The sequence below is a fragment of the Scardinius erythrophthalmus genome, assembly GCF_964197995.2.
Source record: "Scardinius erythrophthalmus genome assembly, chromosome: 8".
Classification (NCBI taxonomy): Eukaryota; Metazoa; Chordata; class Actinopteri; order Cypriniformes; family Leuciscidae; genus Scardinius; species Scardinius erythrophthalmus.
In genome coordinates this window covers 48,771,409-48,792,497 of record NC_138228.1, presented here as the reverse complement: position 1 = coordinate 48,792,497, position 21,089 = coordinate 48,771,409, and the positions used below count along the sequence as shown (strand labels likewise).

General features: G+C 41.9%; 1 protein-coding gene across 7 annotated transcripts in view; it reads left to right on the top strand.

Moving 5' to 3' along the window:
* Window positions 1-21,089, top strand: part of reln (reelin) — a 179,758-nt gene that overhangs the window by 67,507 nt on the left and 91,162 nt on the right. For all 7 annotated transcript variants that reach the window (XR_014030641.1, XM_081372562.1, XM_081372561.1 and 4 more), the window contains exons 5-11: window positions 9,442-9,474; window positions 9,632-9,710; window positions 9,809-9,905; window positions 10,262-10,313; window positions 13,551-13,647; window positions 14,589-14,829; window positions 16,661-16,806. Coding sequence is in view for 6 of the 7 variants with exons in the window: in XM_081372562.1 (XP_081228688.1) it covers window positions 9,442-9,474; window positions 9,632-9,710; window positions 9,809-9,905; window positions 10,262-10,313; window positions 13,551-13,647; window positions 14,589-14,829; window positions 16,661-16,806 (745 nt within the window). In the remaining variant the exon portion in view is untranslated. The remainder of the gene's footprint in view (window positions 1-9,441; window positions 9,475-9,631; window positions 9,711-9,808; window positions 9,906-10,261; window positions 10,314-13,550; window positions 13,648-14,588; window positions 14,830-16,660; window positions 16,807-21,089) is intronic.

The following is a 21,089-nucleotide window of genomic DNA, read 5'->3' as shown; positions in this document are numbered from 1 at the left end:
CCGGAACAACATCACATTTTATGAGACATCACATCCACAAAGTTTACATTACAGTCACATTACATATTATACTGTGGCACAGCTGCATGGCTCCTTTGGATTGCAAGCCTGTTACAACATTAACAAATAAAATATAGCCTATATCTGTCAGGTTTTGGGGTTGAGGAGATGAAGCGAGGACTCAATTGCAGGAAGATGGGTTTTTATTAATCATAAAACAAACGATGACTTGACTTGACTTGACTTGACTTGACTTGACAAAGAACACACAAGGATAAATATACCACATTAAAATGACATATAAATGACAACGAACCAGCAGAGGACTGCAAATACAGGGAGAATAAATAGGAGAGCAAACAAAGCAGGTAAAGAGGGAGGACAGGTGGGGAAAATGAATCAATAATCAGGTAACAAGGTGGGAGGGGTTAGACAATCAACAGGAGAACACATGACACAAGAAAACACCTGACTAGCCATGTGTTCACACCAGACATGACAAAAGACACAAGCACATGGCCAGTAAAACAATTCACAAGCCACGTGTTCACACAAAATATGACAACATGAAAGCACACAGCTAGTGTAAAACACAAGCTGTGTGCAACACAGCACAAGACAAAACATGACATGAAAGCACGCGGCCGATGTAAACACGAATCGCGTGCTACACAACACGCAGACAGAAGAGCGTACGGCTCGAGCGAACTCAAAACTGCACACTCACGGGACAAGACAAGAGCGCACAAGAACGAAAGCTCAGTTTTCTATTGACTTAAAACATTCCTAGATGTCATATTTTCACTGTCGTCAATAACAACGCCGCTGTATAACAAACTACTGTATACAAACCAGGACTGGCGCCATCTTGCGTCCACTGAGCGATTGTATTGAAAATAATTAGGCTACTTGTCTTGTTGCCAGGATGATTTTTTTATACATTGTAATGGAATATTAAGTAACAAGCTGGATTTACGTTATCCCTTAAATCTTTTGACCTTTATTACTTCTGACCTGTAATGCGGCCTGGATCATAATTATACACTGTTCGCTCATTGGCCAGAGGAGAACTGAACGACTGAGCCTGGGTTCTCCCAAGGTTTTTTTCTCCATTCTGTCACTGATGGAGTTTTGGTTCCTTGCCACTGTTACCTTGGCTTTTGGCTTGCTTAGTTGGGGACATTTAATATTCAACAATATTATTGATCTGCCTCACTTAAGCTGGACGATGACGCAATTTTCTTCTAGAAACAAACTTTGATGTTTTATTTTCATGTTATCACTGTGAAGCTGCTTTGATACAATCTGTATTGTAAAAAGCGCTATATAAATAAAGGTGACTTGACTTATTACAAACAAAACAGATAATAGAAAAATCATATATTTTGTCTATATCATACAAATAATAGGATTTTTTAGTATGAGAATTATTATTATTTATTTTTTTGTAAGGCATGAAATGACTCGAGACTCAACTCAACTCGTGAAAAAAGACTCCAGACTTGACTCAAACTCCAATGATAAAGACTCAGGACTTGACTCAAACTACAGTGATAAAGACTCCAGACTTGACTCAGACTCCAGTGATAAAGACTCAGACTCCAGTGATAAAGACTTCAGATTTGACTCAAACTCCAGTGATAAAGACTCCAGACTTGACTCAGACTCCAGTGATAAAGACTCCAGACTTGACTCAGACTCCAGTGATAAAGACTCCAGACTTGACTCAGACTCCAGTGATAAAGACTCCAGACTTGACTCAGACTCCAGTGATAAAGACTCCAGACTTGACTCAGACTCCAGTGATAAAGACTCCAGACTTGACTCAGACTCCAGTGATAAAGACTCTAGACTTGACTCAGACTCCAGTGATAAAGACTTCAGACTTGACTCAGACTCCAGTGATAAAGACTCCAGACTTGACTCAGACTCCAGTGATAAAGACTCCAGACTTGACTCAGACTCCAGTGATAAAGACTCCAGACTTGACTCAGACTCCAGTGATAAAGACTCAGGATTTGACTCAAACTTCAGTGATAAAGACTCCAGACTTGACTCAGACTCCAGTGATAAAGACTACAGATTTGACTCAAACTCCAGTGATAAAGACTCAGGACTTGACTCAAACTCCAGTGATAAAGACTCCAGACTTGACTCAGACTCCAGCTTAAAGACTTCAGACTTGACTCGGACTCCAGATGAAAGACTTGTGAACATCTCTTCTTTATGGTGATGTCATTTAGACCCCGGTAGTCAATGCAGGGTCGCAGGGAGCCATCCTTCTTCTTAATGAAGAAAAACCCATACCCAGCGGGGAGGAAGAGGGATGGATGAGGCCGGCATTTAAGAATTCCTGAATATACTTGTCCATGGCCTCTCTCTCAGGACCAGATAGGGAATACAGACGACCCACGGGCGGAGAAGTGTCTGGGAGGAGATCGATGGTGCAGTCATATGGCCGATGAGGAGGCAAGGATGTGGCCCGGGACTTACTGAAGACCTGAAAAAGATCGCGGTACTCCACCGGGACTCCAGCGAGATCGGTCTCCTCAACCTGAAAAACAGAAGACACAGAGCCAGGAGACTAGGCGGAACCCAAACATGGCGCAAGGCAAGACTGACTCCAAGAGAACACAGAGTTGTCTCACCAATCCACGTGAGGATTGTGCTGCACCAGCAACGGGTAGTAGTAAAGGCAAAGACCCAGAGTCAAACGATCCTGCTTCTCCTTAGGGATGAGACGAACACGCCCCACTTGCATGAGTTCAGGGTCTGCTGAAGAAGACGAGGAGGGGGGAGCAGCACTGGAGTCACCCTCATCCAGCCTCCAGGAGGACTGAGCTGTCCACCTCTGTTGTTGACGTTGAAGACGCCCCTCCACACGAAGCGCCAGTTCCACAAGGGTGAGTGACAATCTCATACTGGATGTTGTCATCCAGCCCCTCCCGAAACCTAGCACGTAATGCCGCCTCGTTCCAGTTACAGGTGACCGCCAGAGTTCTGAACTGGATGGAGTATTCCATATCAGAACAACCACCCTGGCTCAAACCGCACCATCCGGAGGCCGCCTCATCGCCTCAAGTAGAGCTGTCAAAATGATGAATCATCTCTGCTCTGAAGTCTTCGAATGTGGCACAGAATGGTGTACGAGCATCCTACACAGCCTTTGCCCAGTCGCGGGCCCTTCCTTTCAGGAGTGTGATAACAAAGGCCACCTTGGACTCCTCTAAAACAACGGCAAGGCTGGAGTGCGAAGACAAGAGAGCACTGGGACAGGAAAGCACGGCAGGAGTTGGGATCCCCGTTGTAGAGCGGCGGAGTGTTGGCATGGGGTTCAGGCTCAGCATGAGGTAGAGAACGGCCGTACACAGCAGCTGATCTGCTGGCCAAGGCTTCCCGCTGAAGTTCTTGGATCTGGAGATTGAGATCTGCTACTTGGGCGGACAGGCACTCAGCCTCCCGTGAATTAGGAGTTAACCGGCTGGAATGCTGTCCCAGAAGAATGCCCTGTTGACTCACTGCGGTCCTCTGACTTGGTCTGCACCTGCTGAATCCATTTCATGGTCAGGCCGTTCTGTCAGGGAGAGACACGGATTCAGTTCCTGGTAACAGATATGTTTATTTTGCTCTCAGTGAGCCCAGGAAAAATAACAGGAAGACAAAAAGAAAAGAGGAAGTCCAAATTAATGTCCACTGGGCCAGGAGAGCATTTCTCAAAAAGGACCAATTATAGTGTCAGCAGTGACGCAGTGTCCAAGTCACACTGAGTTCCCTAATGAAAGCGATGAGCGCACCGAGAGGGGCTGGGGCGGTGCATCCGAGTCTCAACAGAACAGAGAACGCCTGGGCCGGCAGTCGAGGAGACCTGGCCTGGCAGGACGAGAGGGAGAGAGTGGAAGCAGGACAAAAATAAAAATGCAAACAAAAAACAAAACAGCACTTGGAGTCTGACACAATCCTGGGAGCTTTTAGCGAAGCGCGTATCGAGGCTTGTATTGCTTTAGACCAATGACATCATTCATGATGCCTGAAGCCTCGCTTCGGCCTGACTGGTTCAGGAAGTGGTTCGAATCTTGGTGCGACATTTTGACAGATATATAAACCCATGGCTTAAACCCAGCCACTTTCCAGTTTTAAATAATAATATTGCCACTTCTGCCTATTATGACCAAAGAGTTGATTTATACACATTTGATAGCCCCATTCATTTCAAGCCAAATAAGTTTATTACACAGTTATGTTATACAACCATTATATACCACCAGATAATACACATTACATTCATATAAATAGATTAGTCTATGTGGAAATTGATTTTTTTCTTCTTCACCATTATTTCTAAGCCTGGCGCAAAATACAGTGTATCACAGATCACATCAGGTCACCTGTAATGTATCTGCTAGTTTTAAACTCTTTGACCACCAGGTGGTATCGTGAGTATGAAGCCCCGAGGAATGAACCCTTTTGTGAACCACTTGGCTGAAAAGCTTCAATGCTTCATGAGGCTTCATCTCACCATCACTACAAGGCAAGAAGACAAGGCAATAAAGAAAAGTTGGTCACAGGCGATTGCATAGCACTGAATACAACAACGGTCTGACAACAACGGTGTGTGTGTGTGTGTGTGTGTGTGTGTGACTGTGCGTGTGTGTTTCTGTGTGTGTGTGTGTGTGTGTGTGTGTGTGTGTGTGTGTTTGTGTGTGTGTGTGTGTGTGTGTGTGTGAGTGTGTGTGTGTGCATGTGTGTGTGTGTGTGTGTGTGTGTGTGTGTGAGTGTGGTTGTGTGTGTGTGTGTGTGTGTGTGTGTGTGTGTGTGTGTGTGTGTGTGTGTGTGTGTGTGTGTGTGTGAATGTGTGTGCGTGTGTGTGTGTGCGTATGTGTGTGAGAGAGAGAGAGAGAGAGAGAGAGAGAGAGAGAGAGAGTGTGTGTGTGTGTGTGAGTGTGAGTGTGCGAGTGTGTGTGCAGCGGAAACGACATGTTAGTAAACAGTGTCAGTGAGATAATATTGAACATAAACTTGATAATGTTTTACTGGAGGATAAAGAGAAAAGCCAGAGCTGTTGCTGTTGCTCCGTTTCCCAACATTCATAACAAACAAACGACCAAAACAGTGTCGCTGTTTAATTTCCAAACTGATCTAAAGATGGACATTTTCCAAAAACCACAGTTTTTCCCTCCTGCTAAAATCGTCACCAGTTCAGATGAGGCTGAAATATATGGGGCGCCGTTTGTAAAGCGGCTCACGCTGAAAATAACAGCAACATTTTGTCACATTTAGCTTCAAACAATGTTAAAAAAACTGGTATGAATTTTTGACGGTCACTTTTTACCACATTTACAATAATATTTGTCAACTTAGAGATATTTTAAATAGTTAAATCTAAATATTAAATGTTACACCTAAATGTTAAATATTAAATCTAAATGCTAAATCTAAATGTTAAATCTAAATCTAAATGTTAAATCTAAATGTTAAATCTAAATCTAAATGTTAAATCTAAATGTTAAATGTTAAATCTAAATCTAAATGTTAAATCTAAATATTAAATCTAAATCTAAATGTTAAATCTAAATGTTAAATCTAAATCTAAATGTTAAATCTAAATATTAAATCTAAATCTAAATGTTAAATCTAAATATTAAATCTAAATCTAAATGTTAAATCTAAATCTAAATGTTAAATCTAAATATTAAATCTAAATCTAAATGTTAAATCTAAATGTTAAATCTAAATATAAATGTTAAATCTAAATCTAAATCTAAATGTTGAATCTAAATCTAAATGTTGAATCTAAATGTTTTGGGTGAAACTAAATATTTAACTAATATGCAAATTCAAAATGCCGGAAGTGGCAAAATAAAAGCTCGAGGTGGTCAGTGTGTGTTTATAGCATGGTTTATAGTGTCAAATAATGAATAAAAAACATCTCATAATAATAACTATAATATAACGATAATAACTTCCTAAAATAATAAACACGTTTGGAGAAACTGTAGAGTATCGTGATGAGAGTAATGACATGACATTCAGTCAAAGTGAGCCCCCTAGTGGCTGGCTATTAACAGGTCATAAGTCCCGCACTTTTCATAAAAGTGACACTAGCCAACTCTTCAAATACAGTTTCTCCAAACGTGTTTATTATTTTAGGTAGTTATTATCACGATAATCTATGTCCAAGAGTCCATTTCCTCGGATGAGATGGTTTTTATTCGTTATTTGACACTATAAACCATGCTATAAACACACACTGACCACCTCGAGCTTTTATTTTGGCACTTCCTGTTACCGGCATTTTGAATTTGCATATTAGTTAAATATTTAGTTTCAACCCAAACATTTAGATTCAACATTTAGATTTAGATTTAACATTTAGATTTAGATTCAACATTTAGATTTAGATTTAACATTTAGATTTAACATTTATATTTAGATTCAACATTTAGATTTAGATTTAACATTTAGATTCAACATTTAGATTTAGATTTAGATTTAACATTTAGATTTAACATTTAGATTTAACATTTAGATTTAGATTTAACATTTAGATTTAACATTTAGATTTAGATTTAATATTTAGATTTAACATTTAGATTTAGATTTAACATTTAACATTTAGATTTAACATTTAGATTTATATTTATATTTATATTTAACATTTAGATTTAGATTTAACATTTAGATTTAGATTTAGCATTTAGATTTAGCATTTAGATTTAACATTTAACATTTAGGTGTAACATTTAATATGTAGATTTAACTATTTAAAACATCTCTAAGTTGACAAATATTATTGTAAATGTGGTAAAAAGTGACCGTCAAAAATTCATACCAGTTTTTTAAACATTGTTTGAAGCTAAATGTGACAAAATGTTGCTGTTATTTTCAGCGTGAGCCTCTTTACAAACGGCGCCCCATAGAAATACACATACGCTGAATATATAAAACAATAATGATCTGTGGTCACACTTTATCTTACAGTTTCATTGTTACATGTTACATGTAGCTACTGTTGTAATAACTATAAATTATTTATAATTACATGCAACTAACCCTAAACCAAACCCCAATCCTACCCTAACCCTATAGTAAGTACATGTAGTAATTTATTATTACTCAGTACTTAAATGCATAATTACACTGTAACAATGACACCTTAAAATATTTTAAGTACATGTAACATATGTAACAAGGACACTGTAAAGTGTTACCATTTTTTTTTTTTTTTTTTTAACCAGGGGAAAAAAATCACATTGAGATTATGATCTCTTTTACAAGTGAGCCCTGGAAGGCAGCATACCATAAATTGTAACCCTTTATTTTAAGGTCTCCTTGTTACAGTTTAATTACACATTTAATTACTGAGTAATATGTATAAACAAATTGTACTTACTATAGTATTAGGTTTAGGGTTAGTTGCATGATTCAGGCTAGCTATGATAATTTTGCATAATTTACTGCAGTAAGTAAGTACATGTAACACGTGTAACAATGTCACTGTAAAATAAATGGGTTACTCTATTTTAAGGTGTCAGTGTTACAGTGTAATTATATATTTTATAATATATTATATATTTAAGTACTGAGTAATATTTATTAACTACATGTAATATAGGGTTAGGGTAGGATTAGGGTTTAGTTGAGGGTTAGTTGCCTGCAATTATGCATAAGTTACAGTTTTTACTATAGTAACTACATGTTACTGCAAGGGCACTGTAAAATAAAGTGTTACCAATAAATGTCACCTGAACTGTTGACTTAAATCAGCTAAAAGTTAAGCCGAACTCAGATATTATATTTGATTTAGAAATTTGAATGAATGTGTCAGTGTATTTCCCGGGATCTGAACACAAACCTCTCGCAGCGCCTCCCAGTGGTGATTATCTGAAACTGCAGTGGTTTTTACCTGCAGTTTCACAGTAAAGCTCATGAGTTCTGGAAGAAATAGGTCAGCAAATGAGAGGAGCACTGCTGCTTTATCATTATAATGTGAGGGATTATCTGAGGTTTATTGAGGAAAAAGATTGACTATATGGTTTTTGTTTTATCTGTACGCTTGAGAAGATAAAGGTTTTTCCAGGGAAGATGAAGGATCCTGAGAGTGACGTTTAAAGTGGTTAATTACAGCTGGAAGTGTCAGAGGCTTTAGATAAGACAGACGGAGCAGGTCGGCACTGTGGAATAAAGAGTTCAAGTCCTTATGAATTCATATCTTGTAATTTTTCATTTCATCTGTCAAATAGTGACGTCAAAAAATTATTTATTTCAGAAGAAACATTCATCTCACCTTTTGTCATTAGAGAAAAACATTGTTGCCAAAACGTTTTGTTACATTTTATATTGAATGTGTTATTTTTTTTGTGATCTTTAGATCTGAACATTGATTAAAGTTCCAGACTTTGTTATGTGAGATAATAAGACCTGCAATAATGATGCTCTTCCTCAGTGTTTCTGTTTTGTTTTCCTCGAGAAGCAAAATGACTGAAGATATCAAGTCTTGTTTATTGAAAATCAAAATGAAGAGAGTTTAATCTTAAAATAAGAACAAATATCTGCCAGTGAGGTCAGAATAATAAACTTAATTCATAGAGAAAACAAGATTATTCTGATCTCATTTGCAGTCAACTCTCTTCATTTAGATTTTTCATTAAGCAAGACGTAATATCTTCAGTCATGATGCTTCTCCAGGAAATGTATTTTGATTTTACTGTTTAGATATTTGTGCTGGAAAATGAGGAAGAACATCATTATTTCACTGCAACTTCTGCCGTCTATCAAACGTTTCATGATCTGTAAAATCAGGACTAAAGCTTTCCAAGATCATGACTTTTAGTTACTCTACTCGCAGAATGAGAGAGAGAGAGAGAGAGAGAGAGAGGGGGGGGGAGAGAGCGAGAGAGAGAAAGAGAGAGAGTGAAAGAGAAAGAGAGAAAAAAAGAGAGAGAGAGAGAGAGAGAGAGAGAGAGAGAGAGAGAGAGAGAGAGAGAGAGAGAGAGGGGGGAAGAGAGCGAGAGAGAGAAAGAGAGAGAGAGAGAGAGAGAGAGAGAGAGAGAGAGAGAGAAAAGAGAGAGAGAGAGAAAGAGAGAGAGAGAGAGAGAGAGAGAGTGAAAGAGAGAGAGAGTGAAAGAGAGAAAGAGAGAGAGAGAGAGAAAAGAGAGAGAGAGAGAAAGAGAGAGAGAGAGAGAGAGAGAGAGAGAGAGAGAGAGGTCAAACAGTTTAACTGACATTACAGAAAGAGTCTGAGGATCAGAATATTTCAATCTTCTGTGTGTCGCTTACAGAATAGAGTCACGATTAAAGAAGATTAAATGTCCACCCCATGTACAATCAAAGTTCCTTAACAGACGTTCTCATTTATTTATGCAAATTAAGTCTTAATGTGCACCAGTAGAAATGTTCCATGTGAAATAAGTTTCTGTCCTTCTTTCTGTCTGTCTGTATAAGCTCCCACTGAATCTCCTCTGCGGCCCAGTCTAGGTGAGTAAACACACACACACACACACACACACACACACACACACACACACACACACACACACACACACACACACACACACACACACACACACACACACACACACACACACACACTCTCTCTCTCTCTCTCACTGTTGCTCTGTCTGTTCCTCTCCAGCTGTGGTTGATGGTGATCACGCTGTTCTCCGAGATGATTTCGAACACAACACACAGGAAGAGCTGAATCTCAGCATCTGGTGGGTGACGCTCTTCTTTAGCAGTGAAGCTGCTTCCCTGTTCCTGCTGCGTATGTTGTATTAGTGCATATAGACATATAGTCATTTCGTTGTCTCAGGTCGGACTGCAGTAACTGTGAGGTGGGAGAGCAGTGTGGAGCGCTCATGCACGGGAGAGCCGTGACCTTCTGTGAGCCCTTCGGACAGAGAGATCTGGTAACTGTCTTATAAAAACAGATGTAATCGAGTAAATATACAAAATATACTTCGCTTGGTTTTTCCATTCCATTCATGAGTCTCTTTAACTGAATACATGAGGTTCACTAACCACATAATGCTCTATATTATATCTGTATATCACTGTCATATGGATGTTACTGTGACACACTCAACAGAATATAATACAAAAAAAATATACAATTAGTTTGATCAATTTACATATCAATAAAACAAAAACCATGCAGTTGCGCCACGCCACCAGAGACGGTTCTATCTTCATATAGTGCCGTAATTTGTCTGTAGTCTTCATATACTAACACATGATTCCTGTGTGATGTTGTCATCTGTTTCAGACCTCGGTGGCTCTGAACATGAGCGCAGCGTCAGTCCTGCAGTTTGCTTTAGGTGAGCATCACCATCTCTCTTACAGGCATCAAACTATATGCTCTTCCTGGCTTGTTTTACAGTACAAATATCTAAACATTCTTCAATCAAGATTCTGCACATGCATTACATAAGGAAAATAATCTTGTTCCCTTTCGAGGGAACTCGCGCTGTGTCAATGACGCTTTGGGAACGACCCTGCGTGATTGAAGCACATGTGTCAACTAGTCCAATGGCGAGCGTCACGGACGGGTGACATCACAACCAGGAAAGGATAAAAGCACATGCGGTCTGACCGCCGTTAGCCTTTAGTGTTACAAATTGTCTGTCATATTTATTGTTGTCTGTCACAGAATCATACAGCTCGATCAGATATATATAATGGCATCCAAACAATCATTCAAGTTGTCAACTTCTCCCTGCCCTCATTATATCATGGGTGGGGATACACACATACTTTGTGTGATGTGGGCATTGTGAGAGGCTGCCGCTCCGCTCTCGCCTGGCACTCTTTGAGGAGGGTGTTCAGGTGAGCGTTCCCTGCGGTTCTGGCCCAAAGCTCCTAACGTGGGAATCGCAAATAGATCTCACGGTGGGGTTTGAGACGGGCCCCGCCCTTTCTCAGTCTTTACCCATGGTGGCACTGGACACTCGCGCATATGAAGAAGTTGGGGTTGAGATTGAATGCCAAGAAAAGTATGCTTTCTCCAGCACAGAGAACCACCTTTCTTGGTGTCATGTGGGATTCAGTGACAATGAGTTGTAAAAGAAATATAGCTAGGCCAGTCACTCACTGTAAGAAACAGTTTCAAAGGCTGTTAGGCCTGATGGCAGCTGCGTGCAACATTATACCGTTCGGCCTGCTGTACATGAGGGAGGGAGAACCCACCTCCCGAGGGAGAACCCACTTCGTACGATCAGGATAACACAATGGTGTCTCCGTGCCTTGGTTATATGGAGAAAACCTAAGTTTCTATCCCAGGGTCCAGTGTTAGGAGCTCTTTGCCATCGAGTCTCGCTCTCGACAGATGCTTCCCTCACTGGCTGAGGAGCGGTAATGGAAGACCGCTCAGCTCAGGGTCTGTGGAGGTCTTTCGTGGCACATAAACTGCATGGAGATGATGGCAGTCTTCAATGCGTGGAGACACTTCCTTCCAGATCTGAGGGGCCATCATGTGTTTGTTCGCACAGACAACACGTCGGTGTTCTCCTATATAAATCATAAAGGGGGTCTGCGTTCACATCCACTATGCAAACTGGTGCACCATATTCTCTAGTGGTCCCTAGGGAAACTGCTCTCCCTGAGAGCAGTCTATATTCCGGGACATCAGAATGTAGGAGCAGATATCCTGTCAAACAGGGGCTGAGGCCCCAGGAATGGAGGCCCCACACTGAGGTGGTGGAGCACATTTGGGGAGTTTATGGCCAGGCACAGGTGGATCTGTTCGCGTCTCAGGATATGACGCACTGTCCATTATGGTTCTCCCTCATACATTCAGCCCCATTGGGAGTGGACACAATGGTGCAGACATTAGCCGAGGCTGTTCGCGTGTTCCCCAGTTGCTCTGCTTCCAGGAGTTCTGGAGAAGGTCTGCCAGGATGGAGTAAGTGTTCTGTTGGTAGCTCTATACTGGCCAAGCTGAGGGTGGTTTTCTAACCTAATTTCCCTTCTCAACGGCTCTCCCCTGGAACTGCCGGTCAGGAGGGACCTTCTGTCTCAGGCGGGGGGAGCAATCCTCCATCCCTGTCCAGAAACATTCAACCTGTGGGTCTGGCCTCTGAGGAGGCCCGACTCATAGACTCTGGTCTCTCAACCGAGGTTGTAGAGACCATACTGCACTCCAGAAATCCGTCCAGGAGGAAGTTATATGCCCTAAAATTGAGAGTTTTTACTTCTTGGTGTAATCTACGACAATGGGATCCAGTTAATTGCCCTGTAGGCTCAATACTTGAGTTCCTTCAAGATCGCGGATGACACTGAAGGTTTATGTTGCGGCCATTGCAACCTACCATGTCCCCCTGGGGGGTTTATCTGTCGGAAGAGATCCTCTGATAATACGTTTTCTTCACAGCACCCTGAAGCTGAGGCCTGCAGTTCATACCAGAGTTCCAGCTTGGGATCTGGCTCTTGTTCTAGAAGGTTTATCGGCTGCTCCTTTCGAGCCTCATGATTCTGTCTCACAAAAGTTTCTGATACTCAAAACTGTGCTCCTTCTAGCCATTTCCTCTCTAAAAAGAGTAGGAGATCTTCAGACCCTATCGGTATCTCCTTTGTGCCTTGAGTTTGCACCTGGGATGGTCAAAGCGTTCCTCTATCTGAAACCAGGATATGTACCAAAGGTTCCAACCAATATACCACGGCCTATCGTACTGCAGACATTCTGTCCTCCTCCCTTTAAAGATCAAGACCAGGAGAAATTGAACCTCATCTGTCCAGTCAGGGCACTGGACACTTCTGATCAGAGAAAGTCTGATCAGATGCTGGTGTGCTTTGGGCCCCATAAAAAAGGCCTTCCTGCATCCAAACAAACTGTTAGCAAATGGATAGTCAAGGCTATCTCTCTTGCATATGAGGTTGTGGGCCAGCCTTCACCTTTGGCCACTAGAGCCCATTCTTGGGGTATGGCGCCCTCCAAGACCTTAATTTCTGGGGTGTCCCTTCAAGAAGTTTGTGATGCAGCGGGCTGGTCTTCGCCGGTCACGTGTATCAGATTTTATGACCTAGACATGGATACCCCCGGTTCTAGAGTTCTTATGTCGTGACAGTTTTAACACAACGATGGCAATCTCGTTCTCAAATCGACATTGAAGCAGCGTCTTGTTCCCTACTCAGGGAACTAGGGTTACAGTCGTAACCTAAGACGTTTTCCCTTTGAATTTGTTTAATTTGTTCTTGCTTTTTTGAACACATTTTTTTTTAAATGTAACAGATTATGGCAGTATATTACAACAATATTAAAAATCTAAATAGATCTCTTTAACATAATAATAATAATAATAATCAAGCGTAGCGTCAGTTCTGACAGGTCACGTTAGTCAAACTCGCATCAGCTGACTCTCAGCTTCAATTTGATGCATTTTTCTAGAAAAGAAGTCTTAATATCTTCAGTCATGTTGCTTCTCCAGTAAATGTATCTTGATTTAAGTGTGTTTAGATGTTTGTGCTGGAAAACTGGATTTGTTCATGCAGCTGAATGTTTTCTGTATGTGGGTATGGAGCGGAGCAATGGTTCCTGAGTTTGTGTTTGTGTTCCTCAGGATCTGGTTCGTGTCGGTTCAGTTACTCAGACCCCAGTATCATCGTCTCCTGCGGTCTGAACACCTCTGATGACTGGATAACCTTGGAAAAGATCAGGTTTTTATCTTATTTTAGGACACAGATCCCACACACCAGAGGTGTAAAGAGTACCTGAAAACCATACGTGAGTAAACGTACAGATACCTTACAGCGAAAATGGCTCCATTACAAGTTATAAGTCACCAATTTCAATACGACTTGAGTAAAAGTCTTAGAGTATCTGATTTTAACAGTACTTAAGTATGTTACTCATTCTGAATGTAGGCTCAAAGACGCATCTTGACACCTAAGAGACATGCCATAGAAAATAAGAAACAGTTGATTTGTAAGATGAGAAATCGTGTTTATTTTTTAAAATAAAAATAAAACTGAACACCTAAATATTGCAACAAATAAAGGTCGACACAACACCCTCTTAGACGTTTACAAACTCTCAAGTCTCAAGCTCAAGTGCACAAAAAGGACATAAGTAAACTAATATCCTTCAAAAAGGTATCATAAATAGACTGGATAAATAAAATAATGTTAAGTAAAATTAAATAATCAAAGTCTACTTGCACTTGATGTGCTGGTTTCGGCCTCATCTCATATATGAAGCACCTGGGATTCACAACTACCTGCTAATGCACTCGCATCCATGCAAAGCAGCCTTGTTGACCAGTTTGGGAGAGTAAAGGCAAAACACACTTCAATGCAATTAGATATCGCTTCTTTATAGCAGAAAGAAACTGCTGCAGAAAAAGTTAAGTGCAACGTGTAACTGCATTACTCATCACAAATGTATTGGAGTAAAAAGTACATTTACTTATTCAAAAATGTAGTCAAGTAGAGAGTAAAAGTTGAGTAAAACTACAAAGTAGCCAAAAAGATACTTAAGTACAGTAACTCCATTACTTTACACCACTGCCACACACTCACAGCTCGAATGATTCACGCGTGTGTGAAAGACACAAGCTCTTGTGTGTGGATCTGACAGTGTTGTTGTTCTGGTCTGGCAGGGCTCCCACTAACACCAGTACTGTGGTTCATCTGGTGCCGCTGGTCGCCGGCTGTCGAGGCGAGTCTGTGCATCTGCGCTGGAGCCAGGAGCCGGCCCCGGGGCCGGACGGATACGAGTCCTGCTGGGGTCTGGACAACATACTGGTTCTGAACGGCGCTGGGCGGCCGCCGCTGCTGGAGGACAACCTGGACCCGCTGGACACGGCCAACTGGCTCTTCTTCCCAGGAGCCACCGTCAAGGTCACAAAAGAGCTTGTTATGCCAATAATAAAAGACTATATTTAAGTGTGAACTAGATGCAATGTTTTCAGACACTTAATTGACACTCATGTTAATTGCATTTAGATGAGAATGTATTATATTCTGAATTCATATTGTCACGGCCTGCTCGTTCCCCACCGTAACATAAAGAGGATTACACATACAAACAAATGGTTTGCATTGCAAGATTATTTAATAATAATAAAAAAAAGATTTGCAAAAATGAATAAGTTACAAAAATATGACACCATGTCTAAAATAGTAGTCCAAAGGGGTAATGAATGTTGGTAAATAATATATTTATATTTAAACATTTGTAATTATGATGTTGCGATTTTAGACATTTAAAATATTAATTTGAAATGTAAATATTGAAAAAGACACTAGTTTAAATTATAATCAAGTGCGTTACATGCCCTTCAGCAGTGGCGGACTGGGACAATAATTCAGGCTGGGAATTTGACTCCACTGCCAGGCCACCTCTGCTGCTGCAGTCACCACCACCCTATTCATGTAATCTACTGGACTGATAAACTTGTAGGCTAACCCTATTAATGTAACAGGTTATAGCATAATTGCCTAAGTCATTTTTTGTTTCTTCTTGTTTTCCAAAGACATTGAAATATGACTTAGGCAATTATGCTATGAGGCTAACGATATCTAAAATAATTTTGTAGACATAGAGATGCACCGATTACAATTTTCTAGGCTGATTCCGGTTTTTCATTGAGTTTGACCTGCCGATTCCGATTTTTTTTTTCTAACCACTTTACAGCACACACAAATATTTATTTTTGATCTTTTCTTGACTAACCCTTTCACGCGTAAGTTTAAAATATACTAACTGACACCCCCACCCCCAGAGTGAGTTTTTTCAAGGCGAACGTTCCCTTTAATGTTTCCATGGCGACGCGTCACGCGATATTATATTTGAAAAGATTGTTATGGCTGCTTCCACAGACATCTATTTTACAAACTCCAAATGTATTTTTTTACTCGTGCTTATGTGTATTTAAATATCTGACAAAATAAAATGCCATGTTACTTCACGTTATGTGCCACTCATTACGTCTATAATTTTACATATTTAATTTTACCGATTTGAGACGTCGCATAACTGCCAGATTCAAACTGTGCTTTCGCGCGTTGGCTGGCGCTGAGCCAGAGTCGGACGCATACAGCGCTGTCATATATCACAACTAAGCAGTGTTTTCAACCTCAATGTTTATTTTAGGTTTCAGATATTTGACGTTGGGTGGGAGTGTCATTTACACTCCGCCATTGCCTGATTCGTCGATTGAGAGATCCGTAAATTAATTCGTAGTTGCACACCAGCCTATCACATGCCAGGCTGATCGTCTGCACAGCGGCAGCCGGCAGGCCAGAACGACCGTCAGGCCACCGGGAAATGTCCCTGTGCTCCCGATGGCCAGTCCGCCCCTGCCCTTCAGTATTTTAGTCAACGCATCAAAATAAGTGCACGTCTTTTTACGTAACAACGTAACAATTTAAAATGTTATTTAAAGTTCAACTTAATTTGACACTTTTTAAAGTGCGTTAAGAGACAGTTCTGAAAGTGTGCTCTTTAAATGGCCTTTTATTTCATTAATATTGCATTATCTGCAAGTGCAGTTTTTAAAGATTTACTTTTTAAGATTTGAAGTACACTACAAGTGCACATTCAGTGCGCCTCTTTTCACCAGGGATGGCTTTGAATCGAGGCAGACGCTCATTTCTTCACTGTCGGCACTTTATTTATGCATTTTTTTTCAGAAACCTCTGTAACTCTTCCTCTCGATTCACTCAACAGCATGCGTGTCAGTCGGAGGGAAACTCCCTGTATTTCCATGGTGGAGAAGGACTGGAGCACAGCTTCGCCTCCACGCGTGACGTGGACCTGCACCGGGAAGAGGGCCGCAGTTACTGGGAGGAAGACTTCGAGAGTCCTCTGACTGGGTAAGGCTTATGATCCAACGCAAATAACACTGGCATTGCTTTGAGGCAAATCATTCCAAAATCACAGCCTGTCAGAAGAGCGCGTGGGCGGAGTCTCTCCGCGAGCGCACTGCACTCGCAACCAAATCAATCACAAATCACAGCCAATCAGAAAAGCGCATGGGAGGAGTCTCTCTGCAAACACACTGCACTCGCAACCAAATCAATCACAAATCACAGCCAATCGAAAGAGAGTGTGGGTGGAGTCTCTCTTCAATTAATCCTTTTTGTGGCTACATTTTTGACATCGAATTCATATTGCTTTGATTTTCAAATTTTAGAGTGCAAATTATTTTGTCAAATATGTATTTTGTATAAAATAAAAAATGTTACGTTCAGTACATTTGGTTTACTGTGTACAACTTTTTTTTAGGTCATTTGTTTAGGTCTTAACTGTAGGTCTGTATTCCAAAGCATTCATTAACACTACAGCCAGTGTAGTTCAGGTGTGTGCTCTGTTGATGAGGTGTGTGTTGATGAGGTGTGTGTTGATGAGGTGTGTGTTGATGAGGAGTGTGTTGATGAGGAGTGTGTTGATGAGGTGTGTGTTGATGAGGAGATGAGTGTGTTGATGAGGAGTGTGTTGATGAGGAGTGTGTTGATTGATGAGGAGATGAGTGTGTTGATGAGGAGTGTGTTGATGAGGAGATGAGTGTGTTGATGAGGAGATGAGTGTGTTGATGAGGAGATGAGTGTGTTGATGAGGAGATGAGTGTGTTGATGAGGAGTGTGTTGAGGAGTGTGTTGATGAGGAGTGTGTTGATGAGGAGTGTGTTGATGAGGAGTGTGTTGATGAGGTGTGTGTTGATGAGGAGATGAGTGTGTTGATGAGGAGTGTGTTGATGAGGAGATGAGTGTGTTGATGAGGAGTGTGTTGATGAGGAGATGAGTGTGTTGATGAGGAGTGTGTTGATGAGGAGTGTGTTGATGAGGAGTGTGTTGATGAGGAGTGTGTTGAGGAGTGTGTTGATGAGGAGTGTGTTGATGAGGAGATGAGAGTGTTGATGAGGAGTGTGTTGATGAGGAGTGTGTTGAGGTGTGTGTTGATGAGGGGTGTGTTGATGAGGAGTGTGTTGATGAGGGGTGTGTTGATGAGGAGATGAGGAGTGTGTTGATGAGGAGATGAGGAGTGTGTTGATGAGGAGATGAGTGTGTTGATGAGGAGTGTGTTGATGAGGAGATGAGGAGTGTGTTGATGAGGGGTGTGTTGATGAGGAGTGTGTTGATGAGGTGTGTGTTGATGAGGAGATGAGGAGTGTGTTGATGAGGAGTGTGTTAATGAGGAGATGAGGAGTGTGTTGATGAGGAGATGAGTGTGTTGATGAGGAGTGTGTTGATGAGGTGTGTGTTGATGAGGAGATGAGTGTGTTGATGAGGAGTGTGTTGATGAGGAGTGTGTTGATGAGGAGTGTGTTGATGAGGAGATGAGTGTGTTGATGAGGAGTGTGTTGATGAGGAGTGTGTTGATGAGGAGTGTGTTGATGAGGAGATGAGTGTGTTGATGAGGAGTGTGTTGATGAGGAGATGAGTGTGTTGATGAGGAGTGTGTTGATGAGGAGTGTGTTGAGGAGTGTGTTGATGAGGAGTGTGTTGATGAGGAGTGTGTTGATGAGGAGTGTGTTGATGAGGTGTGTGTTGATGAGGAGATGAGTGTGTTGATGAGCAGTGTGTTGATGAGGAGTGTGTTGATGAGGAGTGTGTTGAGGAGTGTGTTGATGAGGAGTGTGTTGATGAGGAGATGAGAGTGTTGATGAGGAGTGTGTTGATGAGGAGTGTGTTGATGAGGTGTGTGTTGATGAGGGGTGTGTTGATGAGGAGTGTGTTGATGAGGGGTGTGTTGATGAGGAGATGAGGAGTGTGTTGATGAGGAGTGTGTTAATGAGGAGGTGAGGAGTGTGTTGATGAGGAGATGAGTGTGTTGATGAGGAGTGTGTTGATGAGGAGATGAGTGTGTTGATGAGGAGATGAGGAGTGTGTTGATGAGGGGTGTGTTGATGAGGAGTGTGTTGATGAGGTGTGTGTTGATGAGGAGATGAGGAGTGTGTTGATGAGGAGTGTGTTGATGAGGAGTGTGTTGATGAGGTGTGTGTTGATGAGGAGATGAGTGTGTTGATGAGGAGTGTGTTGATGAGGTGTGTGTTGATGAGGAGATGAGTGTGTTGATGAGGAGTGTGTTGATGAGGAGTGTGTTGATGAGGAGATGAGTGTGTTGATGAGGAGTGTGTTGATGAGGAGATGAGTGTGTTGATGAGGAGTGTGTTGATGAGGAGTGTGTTGAGGAGTGTGTTGATGAGGAGTGTGTTGATGAGGAGTGTGTTGATGAGGAGTGTGTTGATGAGGTGTGTGTTGATGAGGAGATGAGTGTGTTGATGAGGAGTGTGTTGATGAGGAGTGTGTTGATGAGGAGTGTGTTGATGAGGAGTGTGTTGAGGAGTGTGTTGATGAGGAGTGTGTTGATGAGGAGATGAGAGTGTTGATGAGGAGTGTGTTGATGAGGAGTGTGTTGAGGTGTGTGTTGATGAGGGGTGTGTTGATGAGGAGTGTGTTGATGAGGGGTGTGTTGATGAGGAGATGAGGAGTGTGTTGATGAGGAGTGTGTTAATGAGGAGTGTGTTGATGAGGAGATGAGTGTGTTGATGAGGAGTGTGTTGATGAGGAGATGAGGAGTGTGTTGATGAGGGGTGTGTTGATGAGGAGTGTGTTGATGAGGTGTGTGTTGATGAGGAGATGAGGAGTGTGTTGATGAGGAGTGTGTTAATGAGGAGATGAGGAGTGTGTTGATGAGGAGATGAGTGTGTTGATGAGGAGTGTGTTGATGAGGAGTGTGTTGATGAGGAGATGAGTGTGTTGAGGAGTGTGTTGATGAGGAGAGTGTTGATGAGGAGTGTGTTGATGAGGAGATGAGTGTGTTGATGAGGAGATGAGTGTGTTGATGAGGAGTGTGTTGTTGAGGAGTGTGTTGATGAGGAGTGTGTTGAGGAGTGTGTTGAGGAGTGTGTTGATGAGGAGTGTGTTGATGAGGAGATGAGAGTGTTGATGAGGAGTGTGTTGATGAGGAGTGTGTTGAGGAGTGTGTTGATGAGGGGTGTGTTGATGAGGAGTGTGTTGATGAGGGGTGTGTTGATGAGGAGTGTGTTGATGAGGAGTGTGTTGATGAGGAGTGTGTTGATGAGGAGTGTGTTGATGAGGAGTGTGTTGAGGAGTGTGTTGATGAGGAGTGTGTTGATGAGGAGATGAGAGTGTTGATGAGGAGTGTGTTGATGAGGAGTGTGTTGATGAGGAGATGAGTGTGTTGATGAGGAGTGTGTTGTTGAGGAGTGTGTTGATGAGGAGATGAGTGTGTTGATGAGGAGTGTGTTGATGAGGAGTGTGTTGAGGAGTGTGTTGATGAGGGGTGTGTTGATGAGGAGTGTGTTGATGAGGAGTGTGTTGAGGTGTGTGTTGATGAGGGGTGTGTTGATGAGGAGTGTGTTGATGAGGGGTGTGTTGATGAGGAGTGTGTTGATGAGGAGTGTGTTGATGAGGAGTGTGTTGATGAGGAGTGTGTTGAGGAGTGTGTTGATGAGGAGTGTGTTGATGAGGAGATGAGAGTGTTGATGAGGAGTGTGTTGATGAGGAGTGTGTTGATGAGGAGATGAGTGTGTTGATGAGGAGTGTGTTGTTGAGGAGTGTGTTGATGAGGAGATGAGTGTGTTGATGAGGAGTGTGTTGATGAGGAGTGTGTTGATGAGGAGTGTGTTGAGGAGTGTGTTGATGAGGAGTGTGTTGATGAGGAGATGAGAGTGTTGATGAGGAGTGTGTTGATGAGGAGTGTGTTGAGGTGTGTGTTGATGAGGGGTGTGTTGATGAGGAGTGTGTTGATGAGGGGTGTGTTGATGAGGAGATGAGGAGTGTGTTGATGAGGAGTGTGTTGATGAGGAGTGTGTTGATGAGGAGTGTGTTGAGGTGTGTGTTGATGAGGGGTGTGTTGATGAGGAGTGTGTTGATGAGGGGTGTGTTGATGAGGAGTGTGTTGATGAGGAGTGTGTTGATGAGGAGTGTGTTGATGAGGAGTGTGTTGAGGAGTGTGTTGATGAGGAGTGTGTTGATGAGGAGATGAGAGTGTTGATGAGGAGTGTGTTGATGAGGAGTGTGTTGATGAGGAGATGAGTGTGTTGATGAGGAGTGTGTTGTTGAGGAGTGTGTTGATGAGGAGATGAGTGTGTTGATGAGGAGTGTGTTGATGAGGAGTGTGTTGATGAGGA